This window comes from Sylvia atricapilla, chromosome 14 (genome assembly GCF_009819655.1).
Source record: "Sylvia atricapilla isolate bSylAtr1 chromosome 14, bSylAtr1.pri, whole genome shotgun sequence".
In the NCBI taxonomy this organism is placed as follows: domain Eukaryota; kingdom Metazoa; phylum Chordata; class Aves; order Passeriformes; family Sylviidae; genus Sylvia; species Sylvia atricapilla.
The window spans coordinates 15,197,153-15,218,550 of record NC_089153.1 but is presented as its reverse complement, the minus strand read 5'-3'; the positions used below and the strand labels follow the sequence as shown (position 1 = coordinate 15,218,550).

The 21,398-nt window shown below is 60.4% G+C and overlaps 3 protein-coding genes across 12 annotated transcripts in view; 2 read left to right on the top strand and 1 right to left on the bottom strand.

Annotated features, from left to right (window-relative positions):
* The window catches only part of UIMC1 (ubiquitin interaction motif containing 1), a 39,890-nt gene extending 34,741 nt beyond the window's left edge, over nucleotides 1–5,149 (top strand). The window contains exons 10-13 of one of the 8 annotated variants that reach the window (XM_066329301.1): nucleotides 672–750; nucleotides 2,270–2,390; nucleotides 4,150–4,243; nucleotides 4,655–5,149. In XM_066329301.1, coding sequence (XP_066185398.1) covers nucleotides 672–750; nucleotides 2,270–2,390; nucleotides 4,150–4,243; nucleotides 4,655–4,908 — 548 coding nt within the window. In that variant the 3' untranslated portion in view covers nucleotides 4,909–5,149. Of the gene's footprint in view, nucleotides 1–671; nucleotides 759–2,269; nucleotides 2,391–4,149; nucleotides 4,244–4,654 lie in introns of those variants that run through there. The other 7 variants (XM_066329302.1, XM_066329304.1, XM_066329305.1 and 4 more) reach the window with 7 other exon arrangements.
* Nucleotides 5,150–6,188: 1,039 nt separating this feature from the next.
* Nucleotides 6,189–11,642, top strand: HK3 (hexokinase 3). 3 transcript variants are annotated; one of them, XM_066329298.1, is made up of 20 exons: nucleotides 6,189–6,352; nucleotides 6,480–6,629; nucleotides 6,748–6,799; nucleotides 6,873–7,035; nucleotides 7,336–7,484; nucleotides 7,643–7,777; nucleotides 7,885–7,980; nucleotides 8,083–8,182; nucleotides 8,263–8,446; nucleotides 8,615–8,770; nucleotides 8,889–9,122; nucleotides 9,211–9,515; nucleotides 9,593–9,732; nucleotides 9,869–9,988; nucleotides 10,084–10,179; nucleotides 10,301–10,400; nucleotides 10,522–10,705; nucleotides 10,779–10,934; nucleotides 11,102–11,335; nucleotides 11,463–11,642. In XM_066329298.1, exons 1-20 carry the CDS (start codon nucleotides 6,276–6,278, stop codon nucleotides 11,602–11,604), a joined length of 2,973 nt encoding a protein of 990 aa, XP_066185395.1. In that variant the 5' UTR covers nucleotides 6,189–6,275; the 3' UTR covers nucleotides 11,605–11,642. The 3 variants fall into 3 exon arrangements, with proteins under 3 accessions (XP_066185395.1, XP_066185393.1, XP_066185396.1); XM_066329296.1 differs by having other exon boundaries at nucleotides 7,885–8,182; XM_066329299.1 differs by lacking the exons at nucleotides 6,189–6,352; nucleotides 6,480–6,629; nucleotides 6,748–6,799; ... (3 more) ...; nucleotides 7,885–7,980; nucleotides 8,263–8,446 and having other exon boundaries at nucleotides 8,140–8,182.
* On the bottom strand, nucleotides 11,585–17,017 carry UNC5A (unc-5 netrin receptor A). The gene is made up of 15 exons (XM_066329300.1): nucleotides 16,366–17,017; nucleotides 16,085–16,228; nucleotides 15,905–16,008; nucleotides 15,613–15,793; nucleotides 15,332–15,499; nucleotides 14,978–15,142; nucleotides 14,704–14,892; nucleotides 13,989–14,288; nucleotides 13,810–13,897; nucleotides 13,562–13,730; nucleotides 13,251–13,484; nucleotides 13,008–13,157; nucleotides 12,749–12,913; nucleotides 12,489–12,664; nucleotides 11,585–12,291 (listed from the first exon to the last, which is right to left on the bottom strand). Exons 1-15 carry the CDS (start codon nucleotides 16,721–16,723, stop codon nucleotides 12,132–12,134), a joined length of 2,751 nt encoding a protein of 916 aa, XP_066185397.1. The 5' UTR covers nucleotides 16,724–17,017; the 3' UTR covers nucleotides 11,585–12,131.
* Nucleotides 17,018–21,398: the final 4,381 nt, after the last annotated feature.

Genomic DNA, 21,398 nt, shown 5'->3' with positions numbered 1-21,398 from the left:
CAGCACTGCTCCTGCTAGAGATCTTCATCCAGGGGACTCCCAGGGCTGTCTGTGGACAATAGCACTGATCACCACAGTTCACATGGGCAGTGGGAAAGTGATGGGGTAATTGTTGTAACCTTCCCTTTCCAATGTGAGCTGTGCCCCTTTCCAGCCAGACTCTCTGTCAAAGGTCTGGTGCCTCTGCACAGCCCTTTGCCTCAGCTCTGTGTTCCCCTGAGCCCACAGCTGGCACTGTCCCTCCCTGCAGCAGGCACAGGAGCCTGGTTTGGCAGGGAGTGGTGCTGTGCTGCCAGAGCAGCTGGATAACGCTGCTCTCAGGCTATCGCACTGCTGTGCATCAGCTCTGAAATTCCTGTAAGCTACAGTCTGTCAATCCAGCTGTTTCTGGCAAGTTAGGTGTGAAATGGTCAGCTGGCTCCCCAGTCTGGGAAAGGTAAATTTTTCAGTATCCCCCTAGGAAAAAAGGACACTTGTCCAGCAAACTCTTCTGCAGGAAAGAATTTCTGCAGGAAAGTGTCCCAGTCCACTGTTTCTTCACCTCTACCATCACTTCTGCTGCAGCTTTGAGTGGAAGTGATGGAAACTTGGTGCATTTGAGCATGATGTAGGGATGGTTTGGGATGGATGGTAGTAACCCTTTTTGTTAACCCTTTCTGTTTTTCCTCCAGTGCTCACCAGGCGTCAGAGAGAGGCAAGAAATAAAGCTGCCAGTGCTGAAAGCAGCCCACCATCCTTCGACATTGACAAGTAAGTAGGTATGCCTGCTCCTAGATTGTTTCCTAGATTGTGCTTCTGTTCTAGCTTGACTATGGATGTCTTTATTCCTGTACAAATGCTGGCTGTTGGCTTTATAACAGTGTTTCCCTAAGAAATTGGTTTTCCTCAGTGCCTCTTGTTGCAGTGCTGGCTATATTTAAACCAAAGCAAGAGGAATTTGCTGTTCTCAGATTGTTTATTTTTGCACTGATTTCCTTTCAGCCCCATCCATGATGGGTCAGGGGGTGCATGGCTGCTGGGGGGGAGCTGTAGCTAAAATGGTGCTAACTCAGCCAGTTTCTGATGGGAGGCTTGAGCTTGGTAACCCTGGAAAAAGAAGAGGCCAGGACATGGAGGCTGTCAACATGGCACCTGTAGTGATATTCTTAATTAAATTAGACTTTCAGAATAGCAGTGGCTTTGTTTAATCTCTCTCCATGCAGCCCCTCCTCCTGCCACCCACACAAAGCATCATAAGAGAGGATCTGACAGTAAAATCCCTGCTATGGAAGCAATTTTGCTGTTACAAACAGTGGATGGCAACATCACTAATGGAATTAGGCTAATTATAGAGAGGACAGCTTCTGTTTAGACACATTATCTGGGTAATCAGCACTGACTGGAAAGAAAATACGGGAAAAAGTGCTGCAGAGTTTTGCTCGATGGGGGCTCTCCATATGCATTTTAGAGCCTGGGGTGTTTCACTTAGAGAGTACCACTATCAAACTGAACACAGTGTTGCTGGGGCTGGTCCCTGGGGGCTTTGTCTCTTCTTGGAGATAGTCCATTCCGGAATTCAGCTTCCCTCCTGAAGAGCCAGTGTCCTCTTCTGCAGGGTTCAGTCCCTGCTGAGAGCTGGTGTGGAAGTGAATGTAGCTGTGTAAATCTATGCCTGACCTTCATCTCCTTTCACCCAGAATAATCCTCTTCCTAAGAACACACAGTTGTCCTGCGTGAGCCTGAGCATCTTCCACCCAAAGAAGGGGGTTTGAGAAACAGGCTGAGCCAACCCCCCAGCAGGAGCATGTGCTCTGCAATTCCTCTCCCTGCATGGCATGATGTAAAATGGAGACAGTGCAGAGAAAGGCTTGATTTACTAGTCAGACAAGTTCATCCAGCCCTGGTAAAATGTCTCTCTGATTTAACACACTTGGTTTGCTTTTCAGGCAGAATTTAACTCCCCTTTGCAAAGCCCTTGCACTTCATTTCTGTAGATTTTGACAGGGTGCTTTATGTCTGGGGAGAAATCAGTGGTGTTTGAGATAGTTAGATGAGCAGATTTGATTACTGTCCCGCTGCTGCAGCAGCAGGATACAGAGGAGCAGGCAGGGAAAACTGATAATCACTCAGTCTTTGCAATTGGTGCCGGCTTGACCCCACTGAGCGTGACTGGATTTGGTGACACGTCTTCTCCATGGCATGGCCTGGAGGAGGAGAGTCACCATTGGTGTCTGGGAGCCCGGTGCAGAGTGAATCCTAATGCAGTGCTCTGTCCTTTGCTGCCTGGCAGGTGTGAGAAGTGCTACCTCTGTAAGTCACTGGTGCCACTGCTGCAGTATCAGAGGCACGTGGACAGCTGCCTTCAGGCTGCTAGGCAAGCTCAGGGAACCAGGAGGCTGCGAAGAGGCAAGGTGAGGGGTGACCCTGCACACCATCCCCTTTGCTTTGCTCTGGGCGTGGGGCTGGGTTGGCAGCAGGAGCTGTTTCCCTGGTTGGCAGGGATGAGCTGACCTGATGTAGGATTGCCTGTCCCTGTGGGCCGCCGTGGACAGAGAACTCATTGCCCTCCTTCCCATGACACTCTGTGAGAGCACGGACTGGTCCCAGTGGTGAGCTAATCCAGCAGAGCTGCCAGCAACCTCTCCAGTGGGCAGGCAGCCAGGGCTGTCCTGCTGCCAGCCAGCACGCCTCAGTCCTGCAGCCTTCCTCGCCTGAATGTTGATGGAGTGGAGGCCAGCGTCAGGATGACAAACCTATCTGGATATCCACAAGCCCATTCCCACGGGGAAGGCTTTAAAGCCAGAGCAGGGGAAATTGCTCAGTGCTGGGAGCAAACAGCAGTGTCCCAGGAGAATTGTTGGGGAGTCACTGTGGTGGAGGTGTGCTGGGTGTGGGGAACGTGCCTTGCTAGAGGAGGTGGGAGGCAGGAGCGTGGGTAGCAGCTGGCTCACAGTCACTCGCCAGGTGTTAGTCCCCACTGTGCTTTTTCCTGCTTGTGGTGGTCCCAGGGGAGCCCAGAGAGGATCCTTCCAGGCCTTCCTGCTGGCTCCTGCAGGCAAAACCCTAGTGCTGCAGCTTTGCCTGCGCTCAAAAATGTGATTCACGGCATGAAGATGCAACATGATGTCTTAGTTTTGTATAATCCCTTAAATCCATCACAGACCTCAGCCCTTTGGGGATTCAGATGCAAATGATGAGATTTCTGGTTGATGATTTTGGCTGGGATACAGCCAAGCACTGTGTGGTTCAGAGTACTGCAGGGCATGGCTGCTCCTGCCTGTGAACAGCTCTGTGGGGGCTGTTTGACTCTGTCCCTGTGCCCCACAGCTGGCTGGTGTGTGGGTCCTGCAAGTAGGCACAGGGTATGGGGGAAAGATGCTGAAGCCAGGGAGCTCTTTGGGAAGGCTCAGCAAGGCTCTGTTACCTTTGTCCCTGCCTTTTGCTAGGGTGGGAGCTCACTGGGGCAGCCTGGGCATGGCCTGGGCTATTGCAAAGCTTCCTAGTGGCACAGTTTGGCTTGCAGTTTTCTGGAATGGCCCATTTTGGGGTGATTTGCAGCTCCAGGATACCAGTGCTTCCCAGAGCAGTTCTGGGGGCAAGGAGCAGCCAGGAGAGGGGACTTTGCTGGGCCAGTGAAGCTTAAAGCAGCCAGGCCAAGTGGTCTTCCCCTAGTATGTGTGACCAGCATGGCTGCATCTTCCCAGGGGCACACCAGGGCTCAAGGTGTGTTCCTAGTCTGGCTGTGCCCTGAAGAAAAGCCCTTCCCTCCAACATCAAGCCCAAATACCCTTGGACAGAGTGGGACCAGTCTGCCCTTGGACATGCAGTGCTGGGGGATGTGTTGCAGCTGTGTCAGAGCCCCTGATACCCCCATTTATCACAGCCCTATGCTTGCTGGCTGGGCTTGGGGGTGACATACTGTACCCTGGCCTCCCTCTTGACCAAGTTCTGCTTGATTAGCTGCTCTCTGCTGCCTCTGCTTGAGCACTGTGTGGGCTGGGCATGGAGCAGTGCCCTTCCCGTGGATGGCTGGAGGCCCTGGATAAGCAGCAGTCCCTCATGTGCCCAGCCTCACTCTGAGGGCTGGGGGAACAAGTGCCCACGAGGCCATCCTGGCTAAGGGGTTTCCTCGTGGCAGCGCTGTGATGGTGGCTCTCCTCTCCTTGGCAGGACACCAGAAGGCAGGAGAGAGGACTCCTCAGGATGCTGGAGCTCTCGGAGAGCATGTCTGAAGGTGGAAAACTTTCTATTCTGGCCTGGCTGGGTCAGGGCTGCTCTTTCCCATTCTCCCTTTTTGGTCCTGGCTCGGCCTGGGCTGTTCTGAGAGCAAATTCCCTTTGGAAGGGTCTGTTCTTTCAGAGCAGGAGGCTGTGGGTTTAGCTGGCTGTCAGCATTCCCCAGCTGGCTGCACGCATTCCTGCCAGTACCCACTGGATGTGTGCCCACTGGACCCACACCAGAGCCCGGAGCCCTTAGCAGGAAGAGGGGTGTACTCTGAACCATTGCACCAAGATATGTCCAGCTTCCTGGGGGATGTGGGAGGCTTCTGCTGTCCCTGTCTGTGCATCAGCACTTCCCTCTATGGGTGCAAGGACAGGAGGAGAAGAGGGGGGAGAGGTGCTCTTGGCAGCACTAGTGGCTCACACAGGAGGGCTGACGTGTGCTATTGTTGCAGGTGCTGACGCGGGGACTCCCATCACTGGATTAGGAGACCAACAGTCCTCTCCTACACTCTCAGCTGCTGATGGGGAGCCGTCAGCAGACAGCCCCATCTCCCTTCAGCACCTTCCTTTCCATGTCTCTCCTGAGAAACCCGGCATCTCCTCAGAAGCCGTGGACGGTGTGGTGGACTCAGAGCCACGCATGGCTCTCCATGCGGGCAGCCAGCAACGGACCAAAGGCTGCCGCCGGAGAAGGCACAAGTTCTGAGGCTGGCAATGCTGCAGGGAGCTGGCAATGCAGCAGCTCCCTGTGCCCCCCGGTGAGGGTCTTCTTGGCACTGTACCCCTGCTTCACCTGCAGCCTTTGTCTCCTGTGCCCCTTTTATATGTTTTATACGACCTGTGTGGGGAGCGCTGGGTGGAGAAGCGACTGTGTGTTTTATAGGTGCCTGTGCAGCTTTGCTCTCTGTTACAGAAATGGAAATATATTTATGTATGTTTTTATGAAACTGCAGCACCACGGCAGAGCTCTGCTGGCTTTCTCTGGGGAATGGGAGGGCGCTGGAGGGAGGAGAGGAGGAGCAGCAGACGTTGGGCCCCAAATCACTTCCCCAGGCCTCTTCTAGAGCTGGGGTTGGTGGGAGGGCTCAGGGCAGGCGGCTGCAGTGTCCTGTGCTCTGTGCAGCAGCACAGCACTAACATTCCCAGCCGGGAGTGGCAGAGGGCACCTTGGTGCCAGCTGAAAGCCGCAGTCACTGGATGCAACGACCAGAGGAGCCACGGCCGCGGTGTCCCCGTGTCCTTGGTGCTTTCCTGTCCCCGTGTGGGTCGGCCGTACGCCCGCTCCTCGGGGCAGCGGGGCTTTGTCTGCCTCGCACCGGGCCTTGGAGGGACCTGCTCCCCGAGAGCATCCTGACGGGGAACAGGGGAGGGCGACCCATGCCTAATTAACGGGACGAGTTGGTGCAGAGCTCATTAAACCCCGGGCTCTGAGCAGCGCTGCCGCCCGCCCGAGAGCGGGGAGCGGCCCCTCCCGCGGGTGGGGCCCGGAGCGGCGCCGCCCATTGGCCGCGGCGGGGCCGGCTCGCGGCGGGGCGACCAATGGCGGAGCGGGGCGCGGCTGTTGCCAGGGAGACGGCGGCGGCAACGGCCCCGCGCGCGCCGGCAACGGCCCACCACCCGCCCCGCCGCCACCGGCCCCCGACACCGGCCCCCGACACCGGCCCCCGACACCGGCCGTGACCATCACCGGCCCGCACACCGGCCGTGACCATCACCGGCCCGCACACCGGCCGCGACCATCACCGGCCCCCGACACCGGCCGCGACCATCACCGGGCCGCACACCGGCCGTGACCATCACCGGCCCCCGACACCGGCCGTGACCATCACCGGCCCCCGACACCGGCCCCCGCCGCCACCGGCCCGCACACCGGCCGCGACCATCACCGGCCCCCGACACCGGCCGTGACCATCACTGGCCCCCGACACCGGCCGTGACCATCACCGGCCCGCACACCGGCCGTGATCACCACCGGCCCGCACACCGGCCCCGGCCACCACCGGCCCATACACCGGCCCCACACACCAGCCCCGGCCCACACCGGCTGCAAACACCGGCCCCTGCCCCGTCGCCATGGGCAGCCGTAGCACCCGGCCCGGCGGGGCGGACAGAACAAACCCAAGGCCCGGCGCGACGGAGCGGGATGGCCGGTACGTGGACTGGTGAGCGGCTCCTGCCCTGAGGAGACCGCTGTGGGGCCGGGAATGGGGTCGTGCAGGCTCCTCAGAGCCCTCAGGCTATTACAGGGGAGAGACATCAGCCTCTGGCCTCTTGCAGGTCGTGGGGACCCTCTTCTGCCATCCCCGAGCTTGGCCCTATGACCGTGATGGGACAGAGCTGCCTCCTCCACAACCGCAGAGGCAGCGTGAGGGTGCTGCACAGGGACGAAAATATGGAGCCCTCAACGAGCATGGAGATAGACACCAGGTGGGAGCAGAGCTGGGTACAGGCTCCCAGCCCCACTGCGTGCCTGGGCAAGGGCAGGCATTTGTCCTGTCCTGTGGGCCAGAGCTCAGTGGGTGACACGCCTCCTTCCTCCATGCAGGATCTCAATGGGCAATCTGAGCCAACGTCGCGATAGTTCCCTCACCACACCAGTAAGGCCCATCCCTGCTCCAGTCATTCCCTGCCCTTTGCCTTTGCATCTCTGCCCTAATGTGCCATCCCCAGATACAACGAGCCCTGCGATCACTCAGCGTCCCGCTGGAGAGGCTGCATATTATGAAAGGCCACATGGTGGAGGACATGTGCAGGGGGCTGTGCCGACAGACACATGCACAGGCCAAAGTGCGAATGCTGCCCACCTACATCTGCTCCACTCCCAATGGCACTGGTAAGGAATGAGGACGAACTGTTCTGCTACCGGCAGCCCTGCACATCTCACTGGACTCAGCCCTGGGGGTTGAGGGTAAACCACTCTTGGATCAGTTATGGGGTCCATAAGCTTCTCCTCTGCCACTCCCCAGTGCAGGGGCAGTAGCCAGAAGCTTGTTCCCTTGGCCTCTCTGAGAGTCTTAGGCTCTCAGGAGCATCCCCTATGGGTGGTTGACTGTCCATGGGACAGGGCAAGGAGCAGATTTTAGATCTGCCACAGGGAAGGTCTCTGCCTGACACTGCCTCTGTTCTCCCATAGAGCAGGGCAACTTTCTGGTGGTGGAGCTGTGCCAGAGCCAGATCCGGACCGTGTTGGTGACCCTCTACGGAGATGGAAACATGAGCCCCAATATGGTGTACAAGATCTATGACTTGCCAGAGGGCATCACGCAGGGCAAGGGGGAAGCGGTATGAGGAGGCCATGGCAAAGGGTGGCTGGTGCTGGGCTGCCCAGCATCACGGAGGCTCAGCAGGGCCCTGGGCTGGTGCTGGAGCTCCAGGCTGCCTTCAACAGCCTGGGTACTGCCTAAGGAGAGCAGCCCTTACCCCTAGTCATGAATTTGCAGCTCTTTGACTTCATTGCCCAATGCGTGTCCCAGTTCCTGGCCGAGACCATCCGCTCTGACCCCAGCAAGTCTGTGGAACGCCTCCCCTTGGGCTTTGTGTTCCCCTTCACATGCCGGCAGACACAGCTGGACAAGGTGAGAGGGAGAGCCCTGTGCCACGCTGTGACCACAACACAGCAGCAGTGGGTAGAAGAACCATCCTGGTGCCAGAGGTCAATGGCTCTGCCACATGCTCTCCACAGGCAGAACTCCTCTCCTGGTCCAAGGGCTTCAGCTGCAATGATGTGATAGGGAAGGATGTGGTGGAGCTGCTGCAGTCAGCCATCAATAAACAGGAGGTGGGGACCAATGGGACTGGATCGGCTAATGGGACAGCAGCCACTGGTAAAAGTTGGCTGTCCTCTTGGAGGAGGAAATCTTCTGAATTTACTCCTGGCCAGCTCTGCCACGTGGATGTTGTTGCCGTGATGAATGACACTGTGGGCACCATGATGACCTGCAGCACGGAGGGAAGACCCTGTGAGGTTGCCATGGTTGCAGGTGAGACTTGGGCACCCTGTGTACCATGGTGGTGGGTGTCAGTGGGGCTGTGCTGGTGCTCAGCCCCATCACTCTTGCAGACAAGGGCTCCAACTGTTGCTTCATGGCTGAGGCATACCTGGTGGAAACAGCAGACGAGACCAGCGGGCGGATGTGTGTCAACACTGAGTGGGGCTGCTTTGGGGATGATGGCACCTTGAATGACATCATCACACCCTATGATGAATGCGTGGATGTGGAATCTTCCAACCCTGGGGAAAAGAGGTGCTCTTTCTCCCCCAGACAGGACAGGCTCCCCATCTATCCCTGAGCATGTCAGGCCTCACTGGAAGAATCACACATTCCCTGCAGTGCTCCTGGGTGCTCTTAAAGGGCCAAGGGGATCTGCTAGGGAGGCATGACTGACTCTCATGTGGGCTCAAACCCACACAGGTTTGAGAAGATGGTGGGCAGCCTGTACCTGGGGGAGATTGTCCGGCACGCACTGATTGGCCTGACTGCTGAGAAAGCTATCTTCACTGGGACTGATATTGGTGTCCTGAGACAGAAGGGTGTGTTCACGATGCAGCATATTCTGGATATCGTCAAGTGAGTGTCTGAGGACCAGGAGCTGCCATGGGTGGGAGGATGGGGCACGATGGATGGGTGTTCCTGGCTGTGAGCTCGTGGACCTGCAGGTGCTGCAAGGCTGTGATCTGCCTTCTAGCAATGAGGAAGGAACAACTGAAGTGAAGAGGATTCTGGACGTTCTGGGGCTGCAGTCAAGCGAGCGGGATTGCAGCCGGGTGCAGCAGATCTGCCGGGCAGTGGTGGGGCGTGCTGCCACATTCCATGCCACTGGCCTGGCTGCCATCCTCAGCTATATGTGCCAGACCCGGGACATGGAGACGCTGATGGTCAACGTGGGGATGGATGGAGAATTATACAAGGGCTACCCCAGGTGATGAGGAACACAGGGCTTCCAGTGGGATGCTACCCCAGTGGGATGCCTCACACCCAGCCCATGTTATCTTTTTCATCCTTGGCAGGTTTCAGGAGATCCTGCTGAGTGTGTCAAGACTACTGTCCCCTGAGTGCATGGCCACCCTCCTGCCCTCGAGAGATGGCTCTGGGCGGGGGGCGGCCATGGTGACAGCAGTGGCTTTGCGCCTGGCAGCCCTGCGCCGTGAGGTGAACGAGGTGCTGGCCCCACTGCGGCTCTCCCGTGCTGACCTGGAGAAAGTCCAGGCACTGATGAGGGAGGAGATGGATCGGGGCCTGGGTAAGGAGACCAATGCCATTGCCTCTGTCCGCATGCTGCCCACCTATGTTTCTCACACGCCTGATGGCACTGGTAAGGGACAGGGACACTGGGAATGGGGTGCTGAGGAGGCTGTGGCCGTGGTAATGCACTGTGCTGGCTCCCCACAGAGCGAGGTGACTTCCTGGCGCTGGACCTGGGGGGGACCAATTTCCGTGTACTGGTGGTGCATGTGACAGAGGAGGGCATCACCATGGCCAGCGAGATCTATGTCATCCCAGTTGCCATCATGCAGGGCACGGGCGAGGCGGTGAGGCTGTGGCTGGGGCATGGGGGTGGACATTGCCTCCCTACTTGCTCTTCATGGGGCCACATGATGGGGCTGGAAGAGGCCCTCTCAGCATTGCCTCAGCCTACGCCCTGCTGACCGTGGCCACTATCCACAGCTCTTTGACCACATCATCGACTGCATCATAGACTTCCAGATGAAGCAGAACCTGGTGACAGACATGCTGCCTCTTGGCTTCACCTTCTCCTTCCCCTGCAAGCAACTGGGCCTAGATAAGGTGAGGGGGTGGCTCCAGCTCCAGAACGGTGGGAAGGACCCCAGGATGTTGTGTGACACAGCTGCCTTGGCTACTGCTCATGATACTCTTGGCAGGCATTGCTGCTGACCTGGACCAAAGGCTTCAGCGCCTCAGGCTGCGTTGGACAAGACGTTGTCCAGCTGCTGCGGGAGGCTGCCCGGCGCAAACAGGTAGGGAATGTCTTGTGGCCTGTCCCTTTCCCCAGGGTACACCCTACATCCAGGGAGTGTCAGCTCCAGGAGCTGTCTGTGTGCCACTAGACCATATGTGTCCCCGTCTCCTGTTTGGCAGCACTTAGGGATGCAGGTGGTGGCTCTGGTCAACGACACGGTGGGAACCATGATGGCCTGTGGTTATGATGACCCCAAATGTGAAATTGGCCTCATTGTGGGTGAGGAGCACCTCTTCATCCAGGAGGTCCCCTATCTCCCCACCACCCCTCTACCCTATGTGGCATGGCCACATGCCTCTGCCAGAACTGTGCTGCGGTGACAACAGCATGTGGCCTGCAGGAACAGGGACCAATGCCTGTTACATGGAGGAGATGAAGAACGTGGGCACTGTGGAGGGGGACCAGGGCCGTATGTGCATCAACATGGAGTGGGGGGCCTTTGGGGACAACGGCTGCCTAGACCACATCTTCACCCACTTTGACCAGGTGGTGGACCAATCCACCATCAACCCGGGCAAGCAGAGGTGGGTGAGGGCCCTGGGGCAGGGGGGGCTGGGACTGGGTGGCTGTGCCTAGCTGAGGCTGTGCCTTGGGTAGGTTTGAGAAGCTCATCAGTGGCATGTACCTGGGCGAGATCGTGCGTCAGATCCTGATGGTAATGACAGAGAAACAGTTGTTGTTCCAAGGCAAACTCAGCTCCAAACTCCAGACCAAGAACATCTTCCAGACCAAGTTCCTCTCTACCATCGAGGTGTGAGTGTTGTGCTCCTGTGGGTTCCCTGAACCTGGGGTAGGGGTATCAGAACCCCAGGAGAGGAGCCAGGCTACACTGATGTGGCACAGGCAGGGTAATGGTAAGAGATGGGGACAGTGATGGGGATGGGGAATCTGCTGCTAACAGTGGCACTCGTCTGGAGCAGAAAGGGGCTGGCCCTGCGGCAGATACAGGCCATCCTGAATGAACTGGAGATTGAGGCCAGCTTTGAGGACAGCGTGCTGCTGCGGGAGGTGTGCCAGACAGTGTCCCTGCGGGCAGCCCAGCTCTGCGCTGCTGGCTTGGCTGCTGTGGTGGAGAAGATGCGGGAGAACCGGGGCCTGGACCAACTGTCTGTCACTGTTGGGGTGGATGGCACCTTGTACAAGCTGCACCCATGGTAAGTGGGGCCAGGGGTGGCAGGCACCCACATGACATCTTTGCTCTATGAAGGGGTTTGTGGTGGGAGGCATGGTGTGTATAGGGTGGGAGCATCAGTCCTCACTCTCCCCTCCTGTCCTACCTAGCTTCTCCACCAACCTCCAGAACACACTGAAGGACCTGGCACCCAACTGCAATGTGTCCTTCATGCTATCGGAGGATGGCTCGGGGAAAGGGGCCGCGCTCGTAGCAGCTGTGGCCAGTCGTGAGGCCAACGCCATGGAATAGTCACCACTCCAATAAAGCTCTTCGGTGTGCATCTCCAACTTCTGGGGGGATCTTGAGGGGCGTGGGGCAGCGCATGGCCGGGCATAGCCCCACGTAGCAATATATATCGAATTTATTTACATTCACGTCCGGCAGACCCCCCGCCCGCGGCACCGCTATGTACATAAGGCCAAGTGTAAATACTTGAATGCACTTAATACAGAATTAAAAAAACGGGCTTTACACAACACGGCACGGGGCCCGGGGCCGCCCGGCCCCACACGCAGACAGCACGACGGCAACTGCACGCACGACGCACACCCCGTGCCCCCCTCAGTCCCCCACCATGGGGCTCTGGGATCCCCGGGGCTGGGCTGAGTCCTGCCGCCACAGTGCTGGAGGGGCCTGACTGCCATGGGGCAGGGGCATCCTGCCCACCCAAGGGGGCCAGACAGCCCTCCTCGTGCGCTGTGGGACAGTAGGAGCCTGGTGAGCCAGCCAGGGCCCCCCTTAGCCCCCCGGTGGTGGTCCCCTGGGACCCTCCATGCTCAGCACTCAGCCTCGGAGAAGAGGGCACCGTCCTGCTTGCCGACCTCGGCCACGGCAGCAGCCAGCTGGGAGAGGTTGCCATTGGGGAAGTGCCGAGCTTCCCACAAGTTGAGGATCATGGCTGTGGGGCTGGCCTTCGAGGCGAAGAAGCTGAGATGGCTGGAAGGGGACGGAGGGAGCAAGTCAGGGCACAGGGATGGCTCCACACCCCTGTGCTAGCCTCACCTTATGCAGCAGGCTTCTCACAAGATCCCACAGCATTTCAGCATCCATCCATAGGTGCAGGATGAGGCCAAAACCCCTGCCCCCATTCACCATGCCACCCCATACCCAGCACTGTCCTCAGTCTGCATTACCTGTCAAGGTTGAGCTTTTGTGCCAGTGTCCTCCAGTCGGCTCCCCGTGTACCCGGCGGGTCCAGGCTGCTGATGATCTTTTGGCGGATGAGGAAAGGGATCTTGAAGGCACTGGGGCCCACCAGAGCCGGGGTGCCCACCTCATCGGGGACCAGCCAATCTGAAAACCTCGTGTCCTAGGGGAGAGCACGAGCAGGGAGAGAAACGGATGTTTAGCAATCCTATGGCTACCCCTAGGAGTGGCCCAGTCCTGCCCTCACCTTGGCAATGTTGAAGTTGACGGTGAAACTCTGCCCATCTCCCTCCACCTGCCAGACCCAGATCTTGCAGGCCAGCTCACAGGTGCTGGTGCTCAGGCGCTCCAGGGTGAAGGTGCAGTGCAGGAAGGGCTGCAACCCGCTCCAGATGTGGTAGAAGGGGATCTCCTGCAGCGAGGTGACACAGCTGGGGGTGTCAGAGTGGCAGAGACACCTCCCTACACCTCTATCCCCATCCCCACACATTGGCCAGACTCCTCACCTGGTAGCTGGCGAGGAGCTTGCTCTTCCAGAGGGAGCTGGGCATATCATGGATAGAGAGGCGCAGGTTGTGGTAGCTGTCCTTGAAGTGCAGCACCCGGGGGGCTCCAATCAGCTGCCCTCCCAGCTGCTTCTCCAGCTGGATGACCTCCTGCCAGCACAAGCAGCAGTCAGGCAGGAGATGCCATACCAGGAGCGCAGCTCTCGCTCCAAGCCGGGATGGGCAGGTTGGGGATCGCGGTACCTTGAGGACGTCCTGGGTGTCACTGAGGCAGTAGACACGGATGTTGTACTCCAGCGAGGGGCAGGCGGCCGGCGCAAACAGGACCAGCTTGAGGCGCTTGGAGGCCGCCATGCTGAGGGACTCCCCGACCAGGGCAAAGCGCCCCAGCTGCTCCGTGAACACGTAGCAAGCCTGCGCTTCCAGCTGGCAGTAGTACAGCTCCGTGCACGGCTCAGTGCCCAGCTGCAGCACGTCCTGCGGCACCCAGGCAGAGATGCACCTCAGCTGTGGCTGTCCCTCCTCCATCCCTGAAACCCCTCGCCTCTGCTCACCTCCCACGTGCCCTCGCACGACTGCTTCTTCAGCCGGATGCTCCAGTTCTCAGCACTGGCTTCCACGCAGTGCCCCATGGCCAGGATGGCGGGGCGGGTGAGGAGGACCCCAGGGGGGCCACAGCTGACGATGGGGCTCAGCAGCGTCTGGCAGCCAGCCAGGGGCAGCCTGGGGCAGTGGTGGGGGCAGCTGAGTCAGGACAGAACCCCCTCCAACAGCCCCGTGCCTCAGCAGCCCCAGCACCTACCTCACCTCCTCCTGCTTGTGCAGGGTCAGGTAGACCTCATAGATCTTCCCCCGTGGGATGGCATCGGGTGGGATGAGCAGGCTGATCCCTGGGTGGGAATGGGGGTGCAGGCATGGGGTGAGCCCCATGAGGACCCTGCCTGGCCTGGGCAGTGCTTTGGAATCCCCACCCCACTGTACCTGTGTTGGGGATCATGAGCCGCCCCCCCAGGAAGTTGAAGGTGCCATAGGCCATGTTGTTGGTGCCACGGGGCAGGGAGCGAAAGTAGCTCTGTGTGGAGAGCCGGGCTACGAAGTCAGCACCCTCGGCAGCAGGTGAGCTGTGGTGCAGTGTGTGCCGTCCCGCACCCAGCGGGCTCAGCAGGTGCCCGTTGGGCAGCTGGAGCTTTGCAGGGCCATCCTGGCGTGGGCAGAGCGAGCCCTGGTAGGTCATGGTGGTGGTGCTGAGGTCTGGCTGGATGGTGAGCAGGCTGGGGTTGTCTGCAGCACAGAGCAAGCGACCATGGTACCAGAGCAAGGCAGAAATAGGGGGTCCCCACCAGTGATGTGTGGGCATCATCAGCTTGAGAGGGCATGGGGCACACCAGCCCTGCCCCACACTGAGGACCCCATAAGGCACAGCCACCTCCCCTAGGGACCTGACCCTATGTGGCATAGAGCACTGACCCCACAGTCAGGGACTCCAAGATACAGAATCCCTGTCCCTAAGTCAGGGATCCCATAAGACAAAAAATCAGCTCAGGACCAGAGACCTCATAGGGCACAGAACTCCATACAGGGATGCCCTGTAGCAGACAGCTCCTGCCCAGAGACCCCCTGGAAGGTGTGGCCACCTGCAGGTCCAAGGGGCACTGTGTCCCAGTGTGGGTGCACTGTCCCTGCAATGATCACTCACCAGCCTTGCTGGGTTTGATGCTGACAGGCTGGAAGCCGGCTGTGAGGATGGAGGAATCAGCCACATCAGCGTCCAGGCCCCCCTTCTTGCGGCAGTACACCAGCACCCCCACCAGCAGCAGCAGCACCAGGCACACGGCCACGGCCACCAGCCCCACATACAGTGCTACGTCCTCTGCGCCGGGAGCAGCTGTGTGAGGCAAGGCTTCAGCACACATGGTCACCCCCTGGTCCCCTCTCCCCGAGGACAACCCTGCCATCCCCACCGTGCTCACCGTGGGTGCAGAGCTCAGAGGTGCAGTTGCGGGTGTCCAGCTCGGGGCCATGGCAATCCCGGCCTCCGTTGCGTGGCGCTGGCTCCGAGCACTCGCGGCTGCGCCAGTGGGTGCATTCGGCCCCACACTCCGACCATTTGCTCCACTCTGACCAGGCACCATCCACTGCAGGCACAGCTTGGGGTCAGCCCCCTGCTGCCACCCCCCTTCCCTGCCCCGGGGCTGGCAGAGACGGACACACAGGGGAATTGGAGGACGAGACATCTGGTGGGGACAAGGGACCGCAATGGGCGCAGTGGGGAGTGCAGCATCGGCACGACGGGGCGGTGGCGGTGCCCCGAGCAGGGCAGGTACCTGGGCAGAGGGTGGTGCAGGCGGTTTTCTGCACATTTTGGCCCTCACAGAAAGCACCCCCATTGAGGGGTGTGGGGTTGGTGCATGTCCGGCTCCGCTTCTGCCAGCCCCGTCCACAGCTGGTGCTGCAGCCTGACCACTGTGTCCACGTCGACCAGCCGCCGTTCACTGGGTGGAGAGGGACCCGTCAGCGCCCTGCCACTAAGGGGACACAGGGAGGGACAGGACAGGGAGAGTGACACCAGGGCAGCATGGCAGGGACTGGCGTGGAGGGGCCATACCGTAGACAGTGATGGCAGCAGAGGCGCTGCGGCGACGGGCCACAATGTTTTTAGCCACGCAGGTGTAGTTGGCGGTGTCGGCCAGGCGGGCCTGACGCAGCACCAGGCTGTGCTCTGGTGTCACATAGACGTTGGCGTCCAGTGCCGGGTCCACCAGCTCCTCGTTGCGCAGCCACTCCACCTGTAGGGCACAGGGACGTCACTGGGCGCCCACCTGGGATCACACACATCATTGCCCGGGGAGAGGGGTATCCTCAGCCACATCCTGTCCTGCCCAGCTGCAGGGACCCACCTCGGCGGGGGGAATGCCCTCGGGAGGGCGGCATGGCAGCACGATGCCCTGCTCAATGGAGACCTCCCTGGCTGTTGGCTCCTGCTCGAAGTTCTTGCGCAGATCTGGGGAGGCACAGGGATGAGATGGGAGGCCGGGGCCAGTGCCCTGCACTCTGTCCAGACACCCGCAGACACTCACAGGCGATGCGCACAAAGGCTTTCTGGCTCTTGGTGGTGCCAGAGGAGCTCCAGGCCACACACTGGCACCAGTACTCCTCCAGCCCAAAGATCTTTTCCACTTGCTGGCGAGTGACCTCGATGCGCACTTCCATCACTGGCAGCCCTGGGACGGGAGAGTGGCACGTCACACTGGCATGAGGGAACTGTCCCCGTGGCCCCAGCCCCATGCAAGCCCCGCCAAGAGTGGCCCACGTGGCTTCCCGGGGTGGGGCTGGCACCGTCCCTCCTGCCGGCGCTCACCAGTGCTGCGGTCGGTGCTGTGCTGCGTAACGTGGTCACCTTGGTGCACCCACTCGCCATTGCACTTGAAGTAGATCTGAGTGGCAGGGGTGGCACGGCAGGCCAGGCTCACTGCCTTGTTCTTCACAATGTAGACATCCTCCGGCTCCAGCTGGAAGTGCGGCAGCAGGTCCGGGGATGCACCAGATGCCGGGTTGGCCACAGTCGCGCTTTGCTGAGCACCTGTGGGGAGATGGGGCTCGGCCACCTCCACGTGCCCTGGCTGGCGTGCCAGCACAGCCACATGCCAGTGGCCCTGTGCCTCCCCACTGTCCCCTCCACCAGCAGTGCCGCAGCCCTCTCCCACCCCGCCATCCATCAGGCAAAGCAGCCACACAGTGGCTGTGCCTGCTGAACCCTTGCCGATCCCTCATGTCCACACTTAGCACTAATGAAAAGGAAATGTAGTGTGACCAACAAGGGCCATCGCTCACGCCTCCGGGGCGCCTGCCACCCCCTTCTCCAGCACACTGTGAGGCACAGACCAGGGGCCACATCCTGCCCTGCTGCACCCCAGAGTGGCACAGGGATGCTGGACAAGTGATGGTGACACGGCAGGGTGGCACAGCAGTGCGCCCCATCCTGTGCCACTGACACCCCCGATTACATGGTACATGGGGGCTGTCCCCAGGGTGATGAGGATGGCTCAGCGCTGCACACACGTGCCCCCACGGGGACAGCAGTGCTGAGGTCATGACACATGGCACAGTGCCACGATATCCACCTCCCTCAACCCAGACAAGGCCAGGTGCCTCTTCTCCCCCCACCCTGCCGGTGCCTGCTGTGGAAAGAGTTAATAAACCAGGGCCCTAAATAAGCATTTGATTAACAAACGATAAAATAGCGATTGTGTCACTGAATGAAGCTGTAATTGCAGCTGCTAATTGGCTGGTTAGGATTTAATAAGCAATTAAATGGGATGGAATGCGCAGTAATTAAGTACCTTCGTTTGGCAACCACCAGCCACTCCCCATGTGCCCATGGGACCCCACTGCCTGTGCCCACCCCGGCTGGCTCCCGCCTCGCACGGCAGCCTGGTGATGGGAACGTGAGTGACACGGAGGTCCCTTGGGCCCTGCCTGGGTCCCCCAGGGACGCTCCAGACCCTGCTGCTCCCCCCAGCTGGCTCTGGCCCCTCAGAGCCGGGGAGTGGGTGCTGATGAGGCCACCGCGATGCCCGCCGGGACGGGCAAGGTGCGGCAGCTAATTTACGCGGGGAAGATAAACGGCGACCATAACGCGCCGGTTATTACCCCATCAGCACTTTTACAATGTCACTGGCAATTAATTTAATTAAAACTCCTGTCGGGGATATACAGGCATTTCATATTTCACTGGTTTAACGACCCCCCCAGCCGCAGCATGGGGCCGGCCCGGGGGTCACGGCACGGACAGGCGCTGCGGTCCCCGTCGCGGTGCTGTCCCTGTGCCGGCTGCGGCACAGCTCGCCGCATCACCCGCGGGTGGGTCCCACCGCTGTGCCTACTGCTCGGGCACCCCGGGGTGCCCACACTGCCCTACCCGTGCTGCCACGTGGGCTCTGGATAAATAAACCCAATTTATTTATGAAATGCCGTGTTTGCTGCCGCACAGCATCGCGGCTGCCTCCTGCCCGGGCGGCTGTGGCAGACGCGCCGGGTGAACTGTGCTGCGGGACCAGCTTTTTAATCACACGTGAAATGAGTACAGCGATTGCCGAGCTGCGTGTCTATCCATCACGGCTGAGTGGAGGGGCGCAGCAAGCCTGGGACCGGCAGCAAGGCATGGAGGAGGCAGGATGGGTATGGAGCCCCCCCAGCTGCCCACCCAAGCGGGGCGCTGGGTGCCTCGTGGGTAGGGCGGCGGGAGTATGCACAGCAAACAGAGCTGGGGACGTGCAGTGAGTGGCAGAGCTGGGGTGCGGCCCAGCCCTGGATGTCTTGCTGCTGAGCACTGTGCCAGGCACTCTGTGATGTGGTGTGGGCATGGCTGGAGCCATGTGGCATAGCCAGGAAGCTGGAGCTGGCCTGGAGCCTCATGAGGGAGCAGGGAGACTGTGGTCTGTGTGCCCCATGCACCACAGACACCCCATCCATGAGGAGTACCCTACACACCACGGGCTCTGCATGTACTACGAGCACCCCATGCCCTCCCTGCAGCCACCCAATGGACCACGGCCACCCCACACAGCACAGTTACGCCAAACACCTCGGGGGTCTCATGCACTGTGGATACCACACACACTGTGGGCACCTCACATCCCACGGGCGCCCCACACTCTGCAGGCACCTCCACGCACCGTGGGCCCCCCATGTCCCGTGGGCCCCCTCCACGCCACAGACATCCTTCACAGCGTGTGCATCTCCCGCACCACAGTCACTCCCCACAGCACAGGCACCCTGCACCCCATTGATGCCCCGCTCTCCGCAGCCTCCTCCGTGCACCGCGGGCCCCCCGCGTCCTGTGGCCCCCCCAAAGCGTGGCACCCCCAGCCCGTGGGTGCGGGCGCAGCGTGGGTTCCCTGTGGGCAGCGGGCCCCCCACGTGGCGCGTGCCGGCTCCCGCATCCGCCTCGCGCTCACCTGCCGCTGCGTTGCCATGGAAACAGGCGAGATGCTTATGTCACCTTGGCAAAGGGAACCGGGGAACTTCGGCGGGGACGGGGAACGAGCGGACGGGGTGGGTGGGTGGAGGGGCGATGGGTCCCACACAGCCCTCGCCTCCTCCCTCACCGAGGCAGGGCACAGCCTCGGCAGCTCTGTCTGCAGCCAAAGGGGTGACTGGGAGCACAGTTTGCTCCAGCGCCGATAAATCTCAGCCAGTAAAGTCGGTGCATTAAGCAGGGATTTAATATCAATTATCCCCCCAACACGTGGGCTAACGAGTGGTGCCTGATGGAGGGGAAGAGTGGTGGGCTGGAAAACAAGCCTGCAACACCCACCTCAGGGTGCAGAGAGGAGAGGGACACCCCGCTGTGAGCTCTGGGCGCCTGCCCCTGCCTTCATCACAGCACTGTGGGACCCCCAGCTGCTCCTGCCCCACATGCATAGATCTCCCCCTGTTTCCTGCCACCCCGGGTGGTCACACAGCCTCTCACCGTAGCACCTGGGCCCCCCAGCAGCAGAAACACCACGTGTTCTGGTGTTACTGGTCAAGGAGAAACCGTGAGACACTGCACTGCCCAGTTTGGGGGCTGGGGGGGGCACTGATAGAACCCACCAGGCTCCAGTGGGTGCCCTAGTATGGTCCCTCTGGTCCTCAAGGGGCTGATCCTCCCTGGGTGATGGTGCCGAAGTCCCCAGTGGTGCCAGGAGCAGCCTGGTGGTGGGTGCCTCTGTGCCTGCCGCGGGGAGACACTGAGAAGGTCAGCGTGTTCTTGGCGAGGAGAGCCTGCCCGCCGGTGGCTGCGGCAGCGCCAGCCCCGGCACCGGCACGGCCAGAGGGTGCCCGTGCGGCACAGCTGCCCCTGGGAGGCAGCAGGTGGCTGCCTGCAGTGGGACAGCGCTCCAATGGCACGGGTCTGTCTGAACGCTGCTGCCCACCACATCAGCCACTCCCGATGGGGCGTCTCACCCCATCCTCCCTCTGCTCCCACCTCCTGCATGCTCTCCTGCCTGCTGCTGCCACTCTGGGGTCCCCACAGCAGCGTGGGGACCTCAATGCCACCACCTGCCTCCACCACTGTGGCCCTCTGAGGACCTCCCCAAATCCCCGTGGGCTTTGCAGCCGGCAGATTCGCTTCCAGCTGATGCCCCATCCATCGTGTCTGTGCCAGGCCTGGCACACCATTAACATGAAAAATTTCCTCGCACTTTGCCGGTGCTCGGCGTGTGCCCCAGCAGCAGGTAATTAAAGCCATAATTGCTGCTGATTGCTCCGGCCTTAACGAGGGAAGGGTGGGCTTCAGGGGGAGGGCAGAGGGTGCCCATCTGTTCCCAGGGGAGCCTAGGGGTGCCAACCCTGCACGCAGGGGTCCCCGTCGCTGGCACTTTGCTCTCTGCAGGGTGCAGGGAAGGGAACTGGCACAACTCGCCACAATCAAAAAGCTCGTCTGAGGCTTTGAGCTGGGTACCATCCTGCTGGGAGAGGCTGGCTCTGAGCCATGATGAGCTGGTGTTGTCTCTGGGAGACACCCCCAGCCACGGGCAACAGCATCACCCAGCACCGCCCAGCTGCTCCAACCCTCACCTGGGGCATCAGGACATTGTCAAATGCTTCCCTTGCACCCACCTCTCCACCCCACACAACCCCACGGCAAGGCCAGGCGGGTGCCAGTGCCAGCCCCGGCTGGGCAGGGAGCCAGCAGGGTCGGATGCCAGCGCTGGGCAGCAGGACCTGGCTCCTGGCCAGCCTGGCGCGTGCTGAGAGCTGCGGACGATGCGACTCTGGGCACATGATGCCAACACGGCCTCCACTCTCCAATGGACACTGTGTCCAGCGGGGTGCCCCTGCCCGCCCTGGGACCGTGTGCCCTATTTTCTGGCGTGTCCCCACAAGCTGGCCATTGTCTGGGCCCCTCAGGCGTGTGGCCCACGTGTGCCAGCCCTAAGGCCACGAGGGAAGCTGGGTGGAGGTGCCTGTCTCCCGGTGAATGCCTGGCAGCGTCTGGGCGCTGATGAAGCGAGTGCTGGTTGTGAATGAATTAGGCGGGTTTGCATGACAATGGAGCTGCCTAATTACGGATTTGAGCTGATACTGCTCTCCCCATTACATGCAATTAGCATGTGCCAGGGCGGGCAGGGCTCCCAGCGCCTGCCCAGGGCTGCACGCCCTGGCTGCGCCCGCACATGACCCACGCTGCACCATGCCCGGGGTCTGAGGACAATGGCGCCAGTGCCACCAAAGACAGACGGGGGTGGCAGCACCTACCCAGGGACCACCTCTCTGCCTGTTTGAGGGCCACAGCCCCGGCATTCAGTGCTGGACATTCTTGCCCATGCACACACAGAGCCGGGGCTGAGAGAGGACATGTTCCTGACCAGCTCTGGGTAGCTGAAGAGCAGTGTAGACCACAGG

Bases quoted from the DNA above. Each gene is read 5' to 3' on its own strand.
- HK3 (XM_066329296.1), top strand. From the start codon at position 6,276: ATGGGCAGCCGTAGCACCCGGCCCGGCGGGGCGGACAGAACAAACCCA. The intron at 7,485-7,642 runs GTATGAGGAGGC...ATGAATTTGCAG, and splicing joins CGCAGGGCAAGGGGGAAGCG to CTCTTTGACTTCATTGCCCA. The intron at 10,180-10,300 runs GTAGGGAATGTC...CCTGTTTGGCAG, and splicing joins AGGCTGCCCGGCGCAAACAG to CACTTAGGGATGCAGGTGGT.
- UNC5A (XM_066329300.1), bottom strand. From the start codon at position 16,723: ATGGATGGCGGGGTGGGAGAGGGCTGCGGCACTGCTGGTGGAGGGGAC. The intron at 16,229-16,365 runs GTGAGCGCCGGC...CTCCCGTCCCAG, and splicing joins CAGCACCGACCGCAGCACTG to GGCTGCCAGTGATGGAAGTG. The intron at 12,914-13,007 runs GTGAGGAGTCTG...ACCTCGCTGCAG, and splicing joins AGCTCCTCGCCAGCTACCAG to GAGATCCCCTTCTACCACAT.